Raw genomic sequence first — 21,136 nt, 5'->3', positions numbered from 1 at the left:
TCAGATGCTCTGATCCCGTGTGCTTCCATGGGCTCCTCCCCCAGGCAACACCCGAACGTCGGGGGAGATATGGTTCTCAAGTTTGTACTTTTCCTGACCACTGGGGGCTTTTCCAGTCAATGCTTCTGTAGAGTAAATACAGTTCTGCCTTAAGAACTTAGGAGAGGTGGGTAAAGGGGAACTTTCAAAGTGGTTCTTCTCTGATCTTGTCCCAACACTGAACTTGGGACTGGTACTCCCATGGAGGCTCTTGGGAGGGCTAGAGTCCACACTGTACAGCACCTGTCCCTCATCATCTGTGTCTGCATCAATGTACTGGTGGATACCTGCCTCGAAGTTGAATGCTATTGCTGTGTGTTTCTCGGGCGACCGGGAGGGTGTCCTAGCACTTGCTGTGGTGTAGATGGAGGACTCTGGACTCAGCACAGGCCTGTCCAAGAGGGTGACACACTCCAGCCCAGCGACTGCAGCTGCAGCAGCCCCCCGGGTCCTGAGAGGGTCATGGTACATCCCCAGAACAGGGACTAATGGACTGGGTTCGCCCTCCATGAAGTTAACTTTAAGTGCTCGGAGCTTCAAGGGGTTGTTGGTCTTCATGGTACTCTTGGGGCTCTCAATGAGGAAAGTAGAGTGATGACTGGCATCAGGGGTGGGGTTGGCCTCCACAAACCTACCACCACTGGCACCCAGAGCTCCCTGCCAGCCCATCTCTGGGGCCAAGCTGCCCCCAGTCTTGCTGGGGAGTGACATCAAAGGGCTGTGGGAGAATCTGGTGGCTTCAGGGAAGTCTGTGGCACAGCTAATGAAGCTATCAATACTCGACATGCTTCTCATGTCTATCACTCCTTCTGTACGAGGAGGCAGAGGAGCTATGGGGCTGGGGATACTCTCCATTTCAAGTTCTTCCTTTGGTTTGCTGTGTGTTGCTGATTGCTTGGTATTGAGGATGGGCTGAGATTGGGTCTTGGCCATCTTATTGTACATGTCTTCCAACTGCTGGACATTCAGGTGTTGAGGACTAGAAGATGATCTGGCCTTCTCAGGGGATCCTTGCTCCTTGGTTTCAAAGGACTTACTTGAACTAGTTTCAGATAGTGTCCTCTTTGTCCATTTCCATTTGTTGGGTGACAAGTGGTTATCTTGTACTTTGTCCTTATTCTCTCCATTTTTCTCAACCACGATGTCCATTATCTCGATGCTCCGGGCAAAAGCATCTTTCATGTTCATGGACACAATGCTGCCATTCCTCTTGGCTCTCTCCAGAGCCTCTCTACGCTTGATTGCTTTCTCCTGCCTCTTCTGCTCCTTGTAGAACTCAGAGAAGTTGTTGACAATGATGGGGATGGGAAGAGCAATCACCAGGACCCCTGCGATGCAGCAGAGCCCCCCCACAATTTTCCCCAGGAGAGTCTTAGGGTAGATGTCTCCATATCCAACAGTAGTCATGGTAATAGTAGCCCACCAGAAGGAGGCTGGGATGCTTTTGAACTTGGTGTCCTCCTCATCTTTCTCCGCAAAGAAGACAAGGCTGGAGAAGATCATGATGCCCATGGCGAGGAAGAGAATGAGCAAGCCCAGCTCATTGTAGCTCCGCCGCAGGGTGAAGCCCAAGGACTGGAGGCCAGTGGAGTGGCGTGCGAGCTTAAGGATGCGGAGAATACGCATGATGCGGAAGATCTGGACCACACGACGAACATTCTGGAACTGAAGCACACTCTTGTTGGATTCGGTGAGGAAGATGGTAACATAATATGGCAGGATGGCCAACAAGTCAATGGCGTTGAGTGGACCCTTGAAGAATTTCCACTTCTTGGGCGAGGAGAGGAACCGCAGCAGGTACTCCATGGTGAACCACGCAATGCACACGGCCTCTACGTGCGCCAGCTGGGGGTTGTCTGTGGACTGGCCAAACTCATCAACGCCCTGCAGCTCGGGCAGCGTGTTGAGTGACAGGGCAATGGTGGAGAGGACGATGAACATTATGGAAATTATGGCAAGGATCTGTGAGGAGAAGAGAGTGGGATTTAGTTATCAACCACCAATGGGATGATCACTCTAATACCCTGAGTCTGCAGAGTACTCCTCAACATTCAGGAACATTTCACATTTCACTAGTCATTTAATAACTGGATGGTTGAGCTAAAAAGATGATTTATTCAAATCCATTTATTGTACAGATGTAGAAACTGGCTGGGAGAATTGAAATGATTTAAAGCTAATTATCTAGCCCAGGGGTTGGCAATTTTTTTTTTCTATGAAGGGCCAGATAATAAATATTTTAGGCCTTGAAGTCTATGAATTCTTTGTTGCAACTACTCAACTCTGCAGTGGAAGCATGGAGGCAGCCTTAGACAATACATAAATGAACATGTGTTTCAATAAAACTATTGACAAAAAGAGGCAGTGAACTGAATTGGACTTGTGGGCCATAGTTTGCTGACTGGTGAGCTAGAACAGTGGTTTGCCACTACTATGGGGTGGGGGCTGTTTTCACAACATGATACTAATGATAATAACAATAGTTATCCCTTACTGAGTGTTCATTGTATGCTGGGCACTATGTTTAGCACTTCCTGTGCAATACCTTATTTAATTCTCACAAAAACCCCAATAAGTGTTCTATCTCCAGAGTCAGGACTTCCACCGGGCCTGTCTGACCCCAGAGAATGAGCTCCTAAGGCTGTGTTAGAAATCAGATGAAAGCTATAGACCCTTTTGCTACACACAATCGCCTGATTTTGCAGGCGATTTCCAGGCAGGCATGGACATCTCGGATCTATGTTATTAACTCCCAATTGGGACTATGAACTTTTTGAGGCTAAGGGTCACGGCTTAATTATCTTTGAGTCCCTGGATCAAGAAGAGGTTTTGGCCCAGAGAAAGGACTTATTGGACATTTGTTGAAACTAATGGAACCTAGGCCAGTCTGTAGTTTATGAAGAAATGCAAGCAGATGTAATAAATTGCTCTCAGGGTCTTCTTCAAAACTACAAATCCAATCCCATCATCTCATCATTTCTCTGCTTACTAATTTCCAGGACATTTCAGGAGCAAATCCAAAGCCCCTACACTTGTCTATCAGCTCCTCCCCTCTGTCCTGTTCTCAGAGACTTGCCCGTCTCCTTCGGCTGCCCCTGCGGAAGGGCTGGTCTGGTCACCATGCTTGTACAATTTGTTCCTGCCGCCCTAGCTGGTTTGGCTCAGTGGATAGAGTATTGGCCTGTGGACTAAAAGGTCCTGGGTTCGATTCCGGTCAAGGGCACATGCTCAGGTTGCAGGCTTGATCCCCAGTGGGGGGTATGCAGGAGGCAGCCAATCAATGATTCTCATCATTGATGTTTCTATTTCTCTCTCCCTCTCCCTTCCTCTCTGAAATCAATAAAAATATTAAACACAAAAAACAAAAAACAAAGAAAACAATTTGGTCCTGCTTGTTGCTGACTGGGGCTCAGCCAGCCCACCACTGAAAATCTGAGCTCGGGGATCCAGGGGCTGAATGGTGAGTCTCTGAGTTAAATGGTCAAGTACTCTCTAGGCTTCAACCAGCTTCTTGATAAGCCCAAGCTCCAAGCAAGTGTATCCCAAGTTTCAGGGAACAGAGAAGATATATATATATATAAAAACAAACAAACAAACAAACAAAAACCACAGAGAAAGCTGACCCTTTGCGGGAAGCCTGAGAATAAAGGGGAGGCAGAGAGAAGGAGCAGTGAGGACACAGGAGGTTGGAGAGAGGGCAGCAGTTAAGAGCTTGGACTCTGGTGTCAGAATACTTTGGATTCAAGTCCCAACTCTACTACGTCCTTACCTTGAGCCAGTTAGTTAACCTCATGAAGCCTCAGTTTCCTCATCTGCAAAATGGGATGATAATAACAATATCTACCTCAATCTCAGCCCACCCTCCCCATTAGCCCTCTAGGTGGCCCAGCTAGTCTTTGCTTCCTGCTCTTCAGGAACTGCCTGCTGTATCCTGTACGGGAACACCGTTGTTGTTTGGATGAGTGCGAGAGGCTTCTGTCCCCTGTAATGAATCCCCAATCAGGACATGGCTGTCAGGTCCCTCTGCATTTGACTCCAACCCCTCTCTTTGGCCTCACCTCCCACAGGTACTCAATCTTCACGCGTCCCTAGCCACAGGCGCCTGCTGGTCTATTCTGCACATCTGTGCACTTGCTCTCTGTCCAGTGAACTGTAATCCATCTTTTAAAACCCAGCCCATGTGTCCTGTACCCTCCCCTCAGAAGTCATCCCTACATTCCCCAGGCAGGCTGGCCACTCCATCCTTTGGACTCCCCTATTATTTTGTCAGCCCTTGGGGTACATACCACACATATCCTAATACCGGGGGATGTGTGCATTCATCACTGCCCAGTATCTGTGAGCTTTGGGGGGGGGACAGGGATTGGTTCTGAGGCTTAATTCTGCACACCCGGCACCTAGCCCAGGGCATGACACCAGCAGGCACTCCCAAGTGTCTGTCAGCTGCTGCTCAAGGTCACGGAGCTACAAGTAGAAGGGCCAGGATCAGCATTCCATTTTCAACGTGGCCACTACTTATTGATCGTGCAGTATGCGTGAGGCGCTGGGATACCACAGGCAGCAAGAGAGCTCTGGTGCCTTTCTGGGCCAGCTCAGAATAGGAACGGGAGTGTCTCGTGATGCAGTGTTTCCTCAATCTCAGTTGCTCTACCAACGTCTTGATTTTCTTTTTTTTCTCCCCCTCTAGTGGTATTTTCAAAGAAAGCTTGAGTTTTATTTTCTTGATTTATACTCATTGAACAAGAAAAACTCTGTAGTCATTTTATAAAATAAAATATCTGACATGCACAAAAATACAGATCTAATTTATATATATTTACGAACCATAATCAAATGAACACCTACGAAGCCACCACCCAAGTTAAGAAACAGAGCAGGTGACAATAACATGGTCCCTTCCTGTGTCCTTCTCCACCCAGAGATGATCAGAACTTTTGCTCATCCCTGGCTTTTCTGAATAGTATTTAATACACATGGATACATGCCAGACAAATGATTATTTCATTTTGTTTAGTTTTTTTAAAATATATATTTTATTGATTTTTTTACAGAGAGGAAGGGAGAGGGATAGAGAGTTAGAAACATCGATGAGAGAGAAACATCGATCAGCTGCCTCTTGCACACCTCCTACTGGGGATGTGCCCACAACCAAGGTACATGCGCTTGACCGGAATCAAACCTGGGACCTTTCAGTCCACAGGCCGACGCTCTATCCACTGAGCCAAACCGGTTAGGGCTCGTTTTGTTTAGTTTTGACATCATATTGTATGTGCTCTTTTGCTACCTGTACTACTTTTTCCTGAATAGTAATAAATAAATAAATAAATAATAAATAATAAAATAAACAAACCCACTCACCTTCTTTGTTTTATATTTTACCCTCATCCTAAGAAATAAACTGCTTTTGCATGTTAGAAATACATGTATTAAATATTCATTAAAATAAATATGTGATCATTGGAAAAAACCATTTTGGCAGCACACTTTGGGAACTGCTGCGTTGAGGTTTAGGAGTACGACCCTGGACCTGGAATCCAGCTTTGCCATTTACTGGCTAGGTGGCCTTGGGCACCAGACTTTCCTCACCCCAGTTTCCTTATTGGTAAAATGGGGGACATACCATTAGGGGACATTTGGCAAATGCTGCAAAAATTTTTTGTCATAACTTGGAGGAGGGACAGCTAGAAGGCGGAGGCCAGGGATGCTGTTAAATGTCCTATAATGCACGGGACAGCCCCACAATGAAGAATGATCCAGTCCCAAATGTCAATAGTACCAAGGTTGAGAAACCTGAGAGATAACGATAGTCAGGCCCGGATAAGTTGTAGAGCGGGGGAAAGGAGACCGTGGATGTAAAGCTACTAATGAGCTCAGGTCTAGCCAGGCGCAGAGTGGGTCTGACCTTACGGGGCAGCCAGCCAGAGCCTTGGGCTGAGCCCCAAGGTTGCTGCTGCAGCCTCTGACTCCAGCCAGGAGGGAGCCTGCAGGAGAAGGAGCAGATCCCTGGGGAGTCTGTTCCTTTAAGAGCGGGGAGGTCCCATTCTAACCCAGTTTCTAAGCACAGACAACTCTAGGAAAGACTCACATAACTGATGTCTGCCAACAGACCCATAAATTATGCACCCGGTTATTGTGTAGTCCTTAGGCCTGTTATTCTCAGGCAGGTACCCCCTTTGTACCCGAGAATGTGCCCTCCCCTCCTTTCAGCCTAGGAAAGAAGAAAAGGGGGGCAGAGGCCCTGATGGCTCCTGGAAGTGGATGCCTGCTGCTCAGGGTTGGGTTGGGAGGGTCTGAGTGCCCCAGGCCCCCTTTCCTGTGTGTGTGAAAGTATCAAATGAAATGTGCAATAATGCAGCCTGAAGGGCTCCCCTCACCCCCCCTCCTTTGCCCCCAACCCTGCCCTTAAGATCGTTCTCTCTTCCAGACCCACCAGAGCCAGGGCCACCCTTCCTGGCTGGGGAACTTCCTAATGTGAGTTAAACCCTCTGTGCCGCAGTTTCCCCGTCTGTAAGGTGCGGGTGGATGTCACTGCAGGGCTTCGATAAGAATTCAATGAGCCCGTCAGGCTCTCAGAGCAGCTTTTATTAGTCCACAGGCTTACACGTATTTATCAGCTGCTTTGGGACCTGGGTTTGAGTCCTGGCACTATTATTCCGGGCTGTGTGGCCTTGGACCAGACACTTCCCCTCTCCGAGTCTCCATTTCCCTATCTCTAAAATGGAGATGAAAGTAATCAAGTACTTACCACATAAGCGTCGCTTACTATATATTATGTTATTGAATTAAATTATTATTCAGGTAATTTATTGTTGCCCCCACTACCCAACCCCTGACAGGCTGCGTTCGGAGGTCCAGGACTAGGTCTGTGGGCCCGAGCGCCTGGCGAAGGCAGTGGACATCCTACAGAAAGCCTCAAACCCCAATGAACAGTGCTGCTCTGGTCTCTGAGACGGGTCTCGGCAGTGGGGGAGCAGCCAGTACCGTGAGTCCTCTCAGCCTGAGCTCAGGCTCCTGACCAGGGCTCTGCATTTCCAGCCTTGCTTTCCTGGGATCTGAGCCCAACCAGGTTTGGGCAGGACTCCAGGAACCCGGGGAACAGAGGCAGGAGCCAGGGCCAGGGACTTGGAGGCTATCCCTGGATTCCCTCCCTGAGAGGAGGCTCTGGATCACGGAGCCCACTTGTCTGCACCAAATGGGTGAGTGGCCTTTGGCGTTCTGGGAAAAGAGATGTGGGAGGAGCCAGGCCCTCCGCATCCTAACTGTCAGCTCTGGGGTTGATCACAGGGATGTCCACCTCTGGCTCCAGCAGTCAGCACAGACTGTTTATCATTTCTCTGCTTACTCCCCTGCCCGTCCAGGAATGTGGAGGAGGCACGGAATGTCCATGCAGAAGAGGGCCCGGGCTCATCTCTGGAAGATGGGAGGACTCAAGCCGAGAAGGGAAGGTCACACAGCCCACTGGGGTCAAGTCTGTACAAGGACACTAGATGTTCTGGCGAGCTGAGAGCTGCGTCTAGAGTTCAAGGATTGCAAACTGCTTTTCATGCACATGCGTGCTCACGGCAGCATTAGTCATAATAGCCCCACAGTGAAATCGACCCAGATGTCTATCAACTGAAAATTAGAAAAACAAATTGTGCTATATCCATATCATACAACAGAATATTATTCATCCATAAAAAGGAGCCCTAACTGGTTTGGCTTAGTGGATAGAGCGTTGGCCTACAGACTGAAAGGTCCCAGGTTCGATTCCAGTCAAGGGCATGTACCTTGGTTGCAGGCACAGCTGCAAGAGGCAGCTGATCGATGTTTCTCTCTCATCAATGTTTCTAGCTTTCTATCCCTCTCCCTTCCTCTCTGTGAAAAAGTCAATAAAATATATTTAAAAAAAGGAAAGAAGTATTGATACTTGAAAACATTATGCTAAGCGAAAGAAGCCAGACACAAAAGGCCGCATACTATATGATTCCACTTGATAAACGTCCAGATAAAGCAAATACGTTAGAGATAGAAAGTGGTAGCCAGGGTGGGGATAGGACTAACAGTTAATGGACATGAGGGATCTCAGTGGGATGATGAAAATATCCTAAAACTGATTTAGGGGGATGGTGGCACAACTTGGCAAAAATGAACTTGCACACTGGAAATGGGTGAATTGTATGATGTGTAAAATAAGCCTCACTAAAGCTTGCTTTCCATAAAGAGTATCCCATTCCTTTTAAACCTCACAACCACACTGATAGGTCACAGGAGAGAAACAGAAATCTGAGCAAGCCAAATCCAAACCCTGCAGTGGCCCCCACGCTTTCGGAGAAAGTTCTGATTCTTTTGCGTTGAGTTGGCATATGTTTATTGAGCACTTACCACGTGCTATGCTTGTTGCTGGAGATGCAGCATGGATAAGAAAGAGTTTCCCTGGACTCAAGGAGCTGGTAGGGAGAGGCAGACCAAAAACCCATAAGCCAATAAAGGAGCAAGATGATGTTGAACAGCGTTATGTGCTACGTGTCACTGAGTAAAACAAACCAGGGGGATCGGTAAAGAAGCGCTGGGGTGTCCACATGAGGTTGGGTGGTCAGGGCAGGCCTCTCTCAGGAGGTGCCCTGGTTGCTGAGACTTGAGGATGAGGAGTGTGTTGTTCAAAGATTTGAGCAGTCCGGGCAAAGGATCACCCGTTTCTTATATTAGCTGAGGGCATGAGGAGCTGAGGAAGGGACTGTCTGTCTGAACAGTGATGAATGGCATGAGTCCATCCCTGCTGTGGAGAGCAGTGTATTGAATCAAAAATAAGGAGCATAGAAAATGTGAGTTCTCCATGATTTTCCAAGGAAATCTGAAAATCTGGAATTTTTAATGTGAAATCTCCCTATTTTGAAACTGGGGCAAATAAGTAAAAAATAAGCAAAGGCCCTGATGTGGGAATAAGCCTGGCATATCAAGCAACAGAAAGGTGCTCGGTGCGGGGCGGGGGCGGGGAGGGGGGGGGCGCTGAGTGAGCAAAGGGGAAAGTGGGAGGAGATGAGGTTGGAGAGACAGGAGGGCCTGATGAGGCATGAGAAAGAGATTTGGATTTTATATTAAGACCACCTTTCTTCTCTCTCTCTCCAAGCCATTTCTCACTGCATATTTCATACTGAATCCCGGCAAAACCACCGACATTTCCCAAGCCACACAACCAGGGTTGCTCACACCTCCAGATCCTTGTCCATGCTGTTCCCTCTGCTTAGAGTGCCCTTCCTCCCCACTGGATGATTCGTACACCCTGTTCAGGCCTCAGCACAGAGGCCCTTTGCTCCAGGGAGCTCTCTCTCACTCCCAGGTCTAGGTTGGGTACGTCCATCCTCTGGACACCCACAGTCCCCAAGCTTCTTCCATCACAGCACTGATCTTGTTGAGCTGAATTTTTCTCCCCTGTGCCCCGCATAGAATGTCAGCTCCATGAGGCCCGGGCATGCACTGCTGCATCTCCAGCTCTCCAAAGCCTGGCACAGAATAGGTGCCCCCTAAATAGCTGATAAACAAATGAACAAGCAGGTGAGAGAATGAAGTCATTTTCCAGGGTCACACAACTTGTAAGCAGGACTCCATCTCAGGTCTGTGGGTCTCCCAAGATGGTTTCAAGGACACAGGAGGAGGCGGCTTTGGCTATCAAACCTTTTTCTCCTTTTATGGTGTTTCCACTTCCCCCAGCTTTGAGGGGCGGGAGGGGGGGGGCGGATTACAGCCAGGAAGTTTTAATTATAAGGGTCACTGGCATAGATCCGATTAAGGGGATTGGGAGCAGGCTGATGGTGTTCCCCCTCACCTGCAATGAGAAATTGGAGTCAGGAGCCTGCAGGGGGCACTCCTGGGCAGAAAGGGACAGGAATCCAGGGATCTGTGTGCCTGAACTACAGGAAGAGGCCTTGGGGCGAGTCAGGAAATAGTGGCCTTCATCCTGAGAGGGCAACCAAGTCAGAAAGGTGGAAAGGAGGTGTGGAGGCACTGCTGGGGTTTCCCAGGCATTATAAACCAGAGGCCCTGGGGCTAAGTTATTTTTACTTATTTGCCCCAGTTTCAAAATAGGGAGATTTCACATTAAAAATTCCAGATTCTCAGATTTCCTTGGAAAATCAGATGACGTGTCTACACTCAACCCGCACTCCATATAGCAGCCATTGGCTGGAGCCCAAGAGCCAGCCGCCCTGGGCTCAGCTTCCTAGTTTGCCACAGGCCCCTTTAGTCTTATCTGTCAGGTCTCTGCCAGCACTGGGCTTGCAATCCCGGACTGGTGCAACTCTGAAGACAGCGAACATTCATTGACCTGCTACAGTACATGAAGAACTTTCCAGACAAGATCTGCATCTATATGCACCAACCAGGAACCTAGGGCTCACACTTCACACCTCATCACCCAAGGTGACCTGACTCTTCCTAACAAGCTCTGGGCTGGGCAACCTCTTCCTAACTGGTCAATTCAGTTCCCATGAGCCTTGCTAAAGCAGGGATTCTGGGAGCTGGTGATGTTGCAACCTCTTGCCCATCTGAGGATAGTGCTTCTGGTGATGGTGTGGGACCTGACGTTGGTCCCTGCAGAGGGAGGAGGTGATATGGAGAAATGGGGGTGCGGGATGTCTTTCCTGTCTGAGTGATCACCCGTTTCTTATATTAGCTGAGGGCATGAGGAGCTGAGGAAGGGACTGTCTGTCTGAACAGTGATGAATGGCATGAGTCCACCCCTGCTGTGGAGAGCAGTGTATTGAATCAAAAATAAGGAGCATAGAAAATGTGAGGCAAGGACAGTGTCCACGGGTTCTGATAAGCCAACAGCTGAGTCTGGCAGGTTGGGGAGTGGGGAGTGTAGTCTCTGCAAGCTTGGCCAAGGTTGCTAAAGGAAGCTAAATATGTTAGTCTGGATGCTGGAATTGGGTACCACTCTGGCTAACATCAGAATGATGGCTCTGTCAATGGTCATTCCTGACAATAGCCAGACTTGCTGGTTAATGTCCAATATTTAGAAAGGGACATTTGAGTGGCTTAACAATGTTGTTTCTCACATAGCATTTTTGTCTCACTAGAGATTCATACTGAGGTGAAATGGATATGTGGATGATTGAGAGACCTACTTTCTAATTCTGGATGGGCATCCTTAGATAAGTATCTTCACATCTCTGGTCTTTCTCATGCAATATCCATTTGAGTCTGTTAGGTTTCCAGCACAGTTCCCTTTCAGGTGGTGACTCGGGGATCCAGTGGCTCTATCATCTTAGTATGTGGCCACCCCCCTTGTCCTGGCAGGGGAAGGGACCGCATGGAGAACTCACACTTGCATGTGCCCAGAAGTGCGATCTGTTATTCCCTCCTCTGACAGCGAGGTTTATGATCTATACCCTGGGTCCCTTACGGGGAAGTGGTAAGTGCTTTGAAACCTTAGAAATGCTTCATGATGGGCTGAGGAGATGGTCTCCAACGTGGGTGTGTGCACATCTGATGCGCTGGGGTGCAGAGGGCAATTACTGGCATTTGATAAACGAGTTCTGGAGTCTGCTGGACAACACTGTACTGAGAGCCAACAGTACTGCACTGTATACTAAATATTTTGTGGAGAGGGCAGATCTCATGTTAAGAGTTATTACTTTAGCTGAAACCGGTTTGGCTCAGTGGATAGAGCGTCGGCCTGTGGACTGAAGGGTCCCAGGTTCGATTCCGGTCAAGGGCATGTACCTTGGTTGCGGGCACATCCCCAGTGGGGGGTGTGCAGGAGGCAGCTGATCAATGTTTCTCTCTCATCGATGTTTCTAACTCTCTGTCCCTCTCCCTTCCTCTCTGTAAAAATAATCAATAAAATAAAAATAAAAAAAAGAGTTATTACTTTAGCCCTAGCTGGTTTGGCTCAGTGGATAGAGCATCGGCCTCTGGACTGAAGGGTCCGGGTTCGATTCCGATCAAGGGCACATGCCCGGGTTTCGGGCTCGATTCCCAGGAGGGGGAGTGCAGGAGGCAGCCAATCAATGATTCTCTCATCATTGATGTTTCTATCTCTCTCTTCCTCTCCCTTAAAAAAAAAAAAGTTATTACTTTACAATAAAGTAAAAAATAAACATAAAAAACTGGGGTAGATTTAAAAATAAAGTAAAAAGCATTTGAGGCAGACAAAATAGCAAGAAATCACTAGCATGTCTACTTTCTAACATAAAAAAAGAAAAGAAAAAGAAATCAAGTTTTAGTGGCATTTAATCCATGAATCAACATCGCTCACGGCTCACCCTCTCTATCAGACTTCTCAGGGGAAGCAGAAGTGCCCCAAGGAAGGTGGGGGTGCCTCAACTCAGTGGGTTGGCAAGGGAACCCTCGCATCTTCATCTTCGCCTGCCGCAATGCAGTGCACGCCTGCCTGCCTGGTGTGGAAGAGCCTCGGGCTGAAGCATTTAAGAGTGAGTGTGAGGTCTCCACACTCTTTCTTCCTCTCCCCCAACAACATGGCACAACTACAATCAGTGCCCTTTTTGTTAGGACCATTTTGGGTTGGGTTTCTGACCCTTGCAAATAAAAAGTGACCCGGCTAACAAAATTTTCTCCTTCATTTTACAGGCCAGGTAACTAAAACTCATAGGGGTAAAATGACTTGCCCAGGATCACACAGTCAGAAAGCAGCCAAATCACACTGAGATATAACACAGAAGGGACCTGGCATCCAATAGGTCCTCAATAAATGCCAGTTCCCTTCCTCCACAGACCAAGGAAAGGCAGAGTGGAGAACTGGAAGAGATATACCACGGGAACCCCTCTGAGCTCCGAGCTGCTGGTCAGGTTCCAGATCCATCTGGAACCCTCCAAATTGTGCGGGGTCAGGTAGGAGTGAGAACCAAAGCTTAGGAGTTGGCAAAACAAACTGAATCAGCTGCCAGGATGTCAGTGTCTGAACAAAATTCTTGAGGATCCCACTCCCTCCAGAATATAACATCTGAGGGTCCTGGCTGCAAATCAAGGTTTCCAGGGAAGGGCCCGAAGTCCCAGCATTTCTTAGAGACTTATGCTTAGTAGGAGCTTGTACAAGCAATGATCTCAGCATTGCTGAGGATTCTGCAGTTATTTGAACTTTTCAAAGCTCCTACACTTTGAGGCTGGACAGAAAGCGTTTAGCCTGCAAACTCTGACGTTGGACAGAGCTGGTTCCAATCTTGGCTCTTGCCATCTGGGTGACCTCTGGTCCATTCCTTAGTCTCTCTGAGCCTTGGTTTGCCTGGTGTGAAATGGGCAAGACTGGAGAAGAAGTCAGACAAAGAAGCTCTTATGGCAGAGTTTGTAAGCTCTTTAGCTTTGTGGCTACCCACGTGAGTACTACCTGAGTCTCAGTTTCCTCATCTGTAAAATGGGGGTCAGAACAGTCCCTACCACACTAGTATCTGTGAGGCAGCAATGAAACTGTGGGTGGAACAGGCGTACTCCAAGGACTGCCACTTGGTGCCAATGAAGGGTGAGTGGCTGTGACAAGTGTAAACGGAGGCTACCCCACCAATTAGAGGGTTCCACGACCCAGGAACGGATTTTTTTGGCCCACCCAGTGAATTAGTTGCCAACATGTATCTCCCCTACGGGTCCAGATTTCCAGCTTCTCAAAAAGAATCCGAAGCTCTGGCTACTGTGGGCGTATGCTCCTCTGTGACAACCCCCTGAGCTGGAGCTGAGCACCAGCTCATCCAGGCCTGGGCTTTTAAAGTCTTGCACGTGTGCTGTTTACGAGGCCTGCTTGGCCTCTGCAGGGATCTGGGTTTGCGAGCCTAGGAATAAATCATTAGAAGCGTGGCCAGTGATGAGGGAAAAGATTAAACCCTGCCAGGGAAACAGTCATGGGTTCCTTAGGGAGTGCTGGGCCTGCAGCTGGGTCCGCGGGGTGCTCCGAACGAGGGATGTGGGATGGAACCCTGTCTGCTCTAGCCGCTTGCCCACCCGTGTTGTGGCCTGCTCTTCCTGGTCTACAGGAAAGCCACTTAGTTGCTTCCGTAAAGCCCCTATCTGCTTCCCCCCACTCCCTGCCCCACTTTCAGACCTCTCAGAAGCCTCCTTTCTTTCTCTACTCCCCACTCGGCCAATTAAACAAAATGATGGGATAAGGAACAATAGGGTGGGGAGGGTTGACTACTTTAGCTCAAGTGGTCTGGGAGACCTCTCTGAGGAGGTATTTGAATGGAGATTTGAGGGATGCGAAAGAGCTGGTTGTAGGAAGATCTGGGGACAGGGAGTGCCAGGAAGAGGTAATAGCAAGTGCAAAGGCCCCGAGGCAGCGAAGAGGTTAACATGCAAGAGGAAGAGAAAGGAGAATGGTGTACCAGGGGCTGAAAGGAAGGCAAGGGGTACTAGAGATGAACTCAAAGAGAGAAGTGAGGAAGGCTTTAAAGACCTGATAGACGTTTTTTGTTCTGAGAACCACACTAGCCAAAGAGGGCTTCTCAGCCGGCTGGTGACATGACCTACTGTAGGTTTTAAGATCCTCCAGCTGCATTTGGTAACAGCCTGCAGGGGGACGGGAATAGAAGCAGAAATCTAAGTGAGAAGGCGAGGCAGGTGCCCAGGTGAGAGATGGTGGCTGTCAAGAATAGAGAAGACAGATTCAAGGCCTATTTTGGAGGTGAAACTAACCAAATTGCTGATGGCTCCGATGTGTGAGGTGAGGGAAAGGAGGGATCCCAGGCTTTGCCTTGAGCAACCGGGAGAATGGTGGCGGCATTGCCTGAGCTGGGAAGACTGGGAAGATCATGCTGGAGGAGCCGGAGAAGCTAGGACTGGGAGGGGCCAGATGATGACGGGCTGTCACTGATAGCTAAGGGGTCTGGATGAGACCCTGCAGGCAACGGGGAGCTATGGTAGGCTTTGGAACAATAGCAGAACATTATTCTGTCACTCAACAAACGGTTATGGGGACAGGGTTCACATTCTGGTCTCTGCCGTCAGTGACACTCCCCACAACCAGCCGTGGGTTGCAGGGCACAACCCACCTTCCTGGGACCAGAGTGTAGATTAAGGAGATCTCACCTGCTGACCCAGGGGGTCCCTTCCCCTCCTTCTCCATTTCCTGCTTTAAGAGCTGAAGTGCATTTCAAAATCTTTATTTACTCACTGAGCGCCTGTCTGCCCCTCTAAAAGCTCCATGAAAGCAGGACCATCTTTGCCACTTCTGTATCCCCAGTGCCTAGACCTGTGCCTGGCACAGAGAAGGTGCTAGAATACAGAATTTTTTTTTTTTATGAAAGCCCTAGTCTCCATCTTGAAGGACCAAGTGAGATACTATAAAGTCTGAGCTCAGGGCCTGGTATACAGGAGGCATTCCATAAGTAGTAATGAAAATGCACAGAAACTACAGCCACATTGTCCACAGCCCTGCCCAGTCTCTGGTGGGTCTTGAGGCTTCCCCAGGGCAGGATGCACCTGAGGAGTGGGAGGGAGAGGCAGCCTATGACCCACCCGCCTGGGCCCCTGTGTCGGGCCTGGACACGATAGGCTTGGTGTCTACAATAATCCCGGCTAAGCAGCCGGATGTGTAAGGACGTGTAATCCGAGGCCTGAGCGGCCTGTCCTGCCGGCTTTATCCTGACCTTGGCTGGGGTGACCCAAGTCAAGGTGGATACCCCAGTGCCCCAAGGCCACCCAGAGCTGAGACCCTCCCCACAGTTAGGGACAGAGACCAAAGGGAGCTCTCCTCTGAGCGCAGAGGGTGGCAGGCTCACCCAGGCCTCCCCTACCCTCTACCCCTTCCAGTTTGGGGCGTGCATCTCTGCACCCCTTCCCCATCCCCACATCTTTGCCCTTGAGTCCTCCCTGATGCGGGCCATGCTGTCCAAAAGCACTGTCAGGGAAGGGAAGGGATTTATTCTTTCGTTTAGCAAACATTTACAAATTACAGCCGTGACCAAGACAGACCTACATTTATGAATTCCAGCCCTGACCAAGCCAGACCTTGTCCTTAGGGAACTGGCATTTGGGTGGGGGAAGCATTTATAAAATGAGGGAATATAAGTTGAGGTCACTTCAGGTACTACAAAGGCAAGGAAAGGGACTAAGGCAGGGGTCCTCAAACTTTTTAAACAGGGGGCCAGTTCACTGTCCCCCAGACCATTGGAGGGCCGGACTATAGTTTTAAAAAAACTATGAACAAATTCCTATGCACACTGCACCTATCTTATTTTGAAGTAAAAAAACAAAATGGTAAAAACACCCGCATTTGTCCCGCGGGCCGTAGTTTGAGGACGCCTGGACTAAGGGGACAGAGAGTGACTGGGTGTAGAGGGGTATCATTAGCTGTGGAGGTCAGGTAGGGTTTCTCTGAGGAGGTGAGAGCTGAAGAAGGATCCAGCAATATGCCGATCGGGAGAGGGGCATCTAGGACAGTGGTTCCCAACCTTTTTTTTGGCCATGCCCCACCTAAGCATCTCTAAAATCCTGATGCCTCCCCGCCCCTGTGACGTATAATTCTTTTTTTTAAAATTTAATATATTTTATTGATTTTACAGGGATGAAGGGAGAGGGATAGAGAGTCAGAAACATCAATGAGAGAGAAACATTGATCAGCTGGCTCCTGCACATCCCCCACTGGGGATGAGCCTACAACCAAGGTACATGCCCTTGACCAGAATCGAACTCGGGACGCTTCAGTCCACAGGCCGATGCTCTATCCACTGAGCCAAACCGGTTAGAGCACATATAATTCTTATTCAAAAAGTGAACTCCTATTCACGTGGAGGAAGCCTAAAAGGCCATTAACTTGGTCTAAACAAGCTCCCCAAAAATATGGCATCCATGAAAGAGAAAAATAAAAGAACGAAAGGACAGTTGAAGTACTGAGGAAGAAATCACTAAGAAATTGTTAAAAAATAATATAAAGTGATATGAAAAAAATAGCAAATAAAGTTTCAAAACACAATACAGAACTGAAAATAAATATGTCACAATATATATTTATATACTGTATACGAGGCCCCTAGTACCACAAGAAATGCAAAATATTCACTGTTAATAACTCACTCTTGAATCGCCCCCCTTAAAAATCAAATTGCCCTCCTGTGGGGCCTGTGCCCCATGTTGGGAACCACTGATCTAGGAGAAGGATGAGATTTTAATCTTCACAAATCCTGAGTTGGCACTATTACTTCCATTAATTGAGCACTTGTTTTGTGCCAGGCCCTGTTCTAAGCAATAAGCTATTTATACTCAAAACAATCCATTTTTGTCATTCCATTTTATAGATGAGCCACAGAGAAGTTAATTACTTCATCCAAGGCCACACAGCTAGCAAGTAAGAGATTTAAATGCAGGTCTGCTCTATCCTTCAATTTATATGGGCTATTCCTATCCAGGAGAAAAATTAATTATTGAGCACCTACCTTTGACTTCTGTCATCTTTACCTGGCCCTACCTCTGAAGGCCACCCACTGGTTCCCTGCCATGCACATCTCTTTCCTCCTCTTCTCATAACACCACTCTGTCCACCTCCAGATCTGGGAGTGCCATGTGACTCAGGCTGTTCCAATCAGCACATTCTAACCCTCCTAGTGAAAGTGATTGGCTAAGGGATGAGCATATGACACAAAAATGGGCCAATGAGAATGAATCCTGGGACTCTGGCTGTAACTATTTGGGAGGAGGAACTATCCTTTGAGTGGGACTCTCCTGCTGGGAGATGGGAAGCCCAGAAGCCCAGAGAGCTTACTTGAGAATGAAGCCCACTCAAGGGAAGGCAGAGACAAAAGTTGGAGAGCGACTGAGTTGCAATGACAAGTCCTAACGATATGGTTCAAGGGCATGTGTATCTGGGCCAGAAGCCAGAGCTACTTCTGGACTTTCCAATTGCATGAGCCAATAAATCATCCTCCCTTTCTGTTCTGGCTTAAGCCAATTTGAATTGGATTTCCGTCACTTGCAACTGAAACCAGAATACTTTTTTCCTCCTGGAATGCCCTCCCCGCTCTTCTTTCTTGCTACCAACAATACTATTCTTTCTATTACCATGAATATAACCACCACTGCCATCACCAATGCAATAACTACTTTCACCAGTAGTTCTAGTACCACTGCCAGTAATAACACCATCATTGCCACTGTGAACACGATGACCACGGGGGCCATTACCGCTCCTATGATTGATGGTGGTACTACTACTCTAACCTCTATTAACGTCTCACTGTCCATCTGTAAACCTCTCTCTAGTTTACAACCTTCACAATCCATGCTGGGTATTGTCAGTTCCATTGTAGGGAGACTGAAGTTTACAAAGGTGATAGAATCTGCCTACAGCCATAGGCAATGCGACCCAGACTTTTATTCATTCAATCGCTCACTCACGTGCTCATCCCTTTATGAAAGAAATGTCACTGACTGCCCCTCTGTGTGAGGACAGGCTCCACTAGACGCTGGGATGCAGGGGTGAACACAGGCCTAGTTCCTGCCCTCACTGAGCTGCCAGTCCCATGGGCTCCAGGACCTTCCAAGAAGCCTCCCTCACAGGCCACAGAGGAAGCCTGGCCAGGATCATTCTCTCCTCCCCAGGGGCCTGAGACTATAGCCCAGTTGGTAGGCAGAATTGGACTGTGGATTTTCCCTCTTATCTGAGCTGCCTTGGGCAACAGACTCAGCCTCTGAACTTGTCTCCCCACCAGACAGTGAATTCCTTGTGTGGGGAGGGTCGGGGAAGGGAATCCTGATTTTACTTCTGTCTGGGCAGACAGTAGGAACTCAGTAAATGCTTATTAATGCATTGTTTTTTCAGAGGCAGAACTACACGTCCTTTCTTCCACCCATGTACCCACCTTCCATCCATCCATTTATCCAACATCCATTCAATTTCTTTCTTTCACCTCTCTTCCATTCTTGTATTCCCCAAAATCCAAGCATCATCCATCTTCCTCCCTCCCTCTCTCCTTTCTTCCTCCCATCCATCCATCTACTCAACTTTCAACCTGTCCATTCTTCCACTTCCCTTCTCTCCTTCTCTTCCTTTCTCTCTCCCTTCATTCTTTCCTCTTTCCACTCTTTCTTCATTTTTAATTCATCCATCTTCCATCCACTTATCCAGCATCAAACATCCTTTCGTTTTCCATCCTCCATCCATCCATCCATCCATCCATCCAGCCATCCACCCACCCATCCATCCTTTTCTCTCCTTTCATTTCCTGTATTTGTCTTTGTTTCCATCTTTCTTTTAATCAATTATTTACTCATCCTTCAGGCATGTCAGGCCCTGTATCAGCTGCCATGGATAAAGGGTTCACCACCTGATCCCTTTCTCAGAAAAAACACATTTGAACCAGACCAGGGCTGCTCAGGACCGGGCCCCTTTCCCTATCCCTATAGTCCTTTTCCTGAACCCTCCAAGGCACCTCAGCTCTCATTAAGGCATTTTTTTCCTTGCCTATGTTTGGAATCTTCCCTGGAGTTCTAGCCCATGGACCAGGCAGAAACTATATATACAACCACTTTTTCTGGCTCTTTGTACAGCTGTTCTCAACCCGTCTTCAGAGAACACAGCCCTGGGCAGGGCCAAATTGCTGCACAGCTCCGTACAAAAACCATACAGTCTTTCTTGAGTATCTACTGTGTACTGGCATAATGGGGGATGTTCCAGAAAAGATGATTTCAAATTTCTGAGTCCTAAGGTCCCTTCTGGGTTCAACCCTTTCCTTTCACCCATTCTGGGGGAGGAAGCTGGGAAAGGGGAGCAACTAACCAAAGTCACTAAGCCAGTCTGTGGCAGAACCAGGACTGGATTTAGGGTCTCCTGACCTGGCTTTCTGTCCCTTGCCTGTCTCCCCACATCTGCCAGTTCTCCTTGGGCAGTGAAGGAAGATTCCAGCCTCCAGGTTTTTGCTCCTGCTATGCTTCTTCCCAACCCCCTTCTCTAGAAGGTTAACATTTTCCTGGCTCTTAGCAATTTGCAAAAGAGCTTGCAAGATGGAACAAACAACAAAAACCTTGATTCTCGCAGCCACTTTTTGAGGCACTCTGAGTTACTGCAAGACTTATCTTCCCTGACTACCCAGTCCCCATCCCATTCTTCCTTTCAAAACTCTTCTTTCTGGTTTCCTGAGTGGTGCTTGGTCTCCCCTCTTACAGCCAGTCAGGCCAGCCAGGGCTTGAACACTCAGCCTCCTAACAAACCATGATTTGTAAGGCAAACAACTGAAGCGGGCTGCATGGGAATTTCCAGGAGGGGTGCTGGGCCACCTCTCACCGACTCCTGGAGGAAATAGAGGTGGCCCAAGGGTGGCCTAATTTTCCAGTTTCTCAAGACAAACAGAAGTCTATTTTGTGTGTGTGACATCTCCCAAATTGTTAATGTTGGCAATTAATTAGAATATGTAAATGCAGTTCAGTTCAATCAATACACATTAACGGGCTAGATCTGCTCCCTTTCTTCCCGCACAAGCTCATCTGGTAGCTGGTTGCCTCCTCCCACACAAATTGCCACTGAGAGTCGGCTCCCAGAAGAGTGTATTGCTTTGAATACAAACGACATAATAACAGTAGGAGCTAGCAGAAACTGGATATCCAAACACGGGAACCACCCCTGTGAGAGGTTGTTGTCATTTTACAAATGAAGAAAACAAGAGCCTCAGAGAGGTTAAGGAACATGCCTAAGGTCACACAGCGAAGAGACAACCTGGATTTGAGCCCAGGTCTGTGTGACTCCGAGACTGTGATCTAGCCCCATGGTGGTGGCACTACCCCCTAGGAGGCATTTTGGAAATGTGAAGGCGGACAGGTGTTTCTGATGGTCACTGTGATGGGGTGGGGGTGCTACTGGTGTTCGGTGGGTGGGAACCAGGGATGGGAGGGACATCCTGAGATGCGCAAACAGTCCTGCCTCATGAAGTCTTATCTAGCCCCCAATGCCAATAGTGCCCCCAGTTCTCTCTCTTCCCCCACAATGGAAGCCATTATTGAGTGCCAGCTGTATGTCAGGGATTTTAGATTTAAAAGCCCGATAAGGTGGGTACTGTTAGTAACTCCATTTTATAGATGGGACAACTGAAGCTTGGAGCAGGGGTTGGGAGGTTATATGACACGGCAGCAGGGCCCAGACTAGGATGAAAAAAAATGTTAGGGTGCAAAGTTTAAGGGAATTCTA

General features: G+C 48.3%; 1 protein-coding gene across 1 annotated transcript in view; it reads right to left on the bottom strand.

The window, feature by feature from the left end:
* The window catches only part of KCNB1 (potassium voltage-gated channel subfamily B member 1), an 84,674-nt gene continuing 63,538 nt past the window's right edge, over nucleotides 1-21,136 (bottom strand). Inside the window, exon 2 of the mRNA XM_008141162.3 lies at nucleotides 1-2,001. Within this exon, the coding sequence (XP_008139384.1) occupies nucleotides 1-2,001 (2,001 nt within the window). The remainder of the gene's footprint in view (nucleotides 2,002-21,136) is intronic.

Source organism: Eptesicus fuscus, chromosome 12, assembly GCF_027574615.1.
Source record: "Eptesicus fuscus isolate TK198812 chromosome 12, DD_ASM_mEF_20220401, whole genome shotgun sequence".
Lineage (NCBI taxonomy): Eukaryota > Metazoa > Chordata > Mammalia > Chiroptera > Vespertilionidae > Eptesicus > Eptesicus fuscus.
The sequence above is the reverse complement of the archived record's forward strand: the minus strand, read 5'-3'. Positions and strand labels throughout refer to the sequence as shown.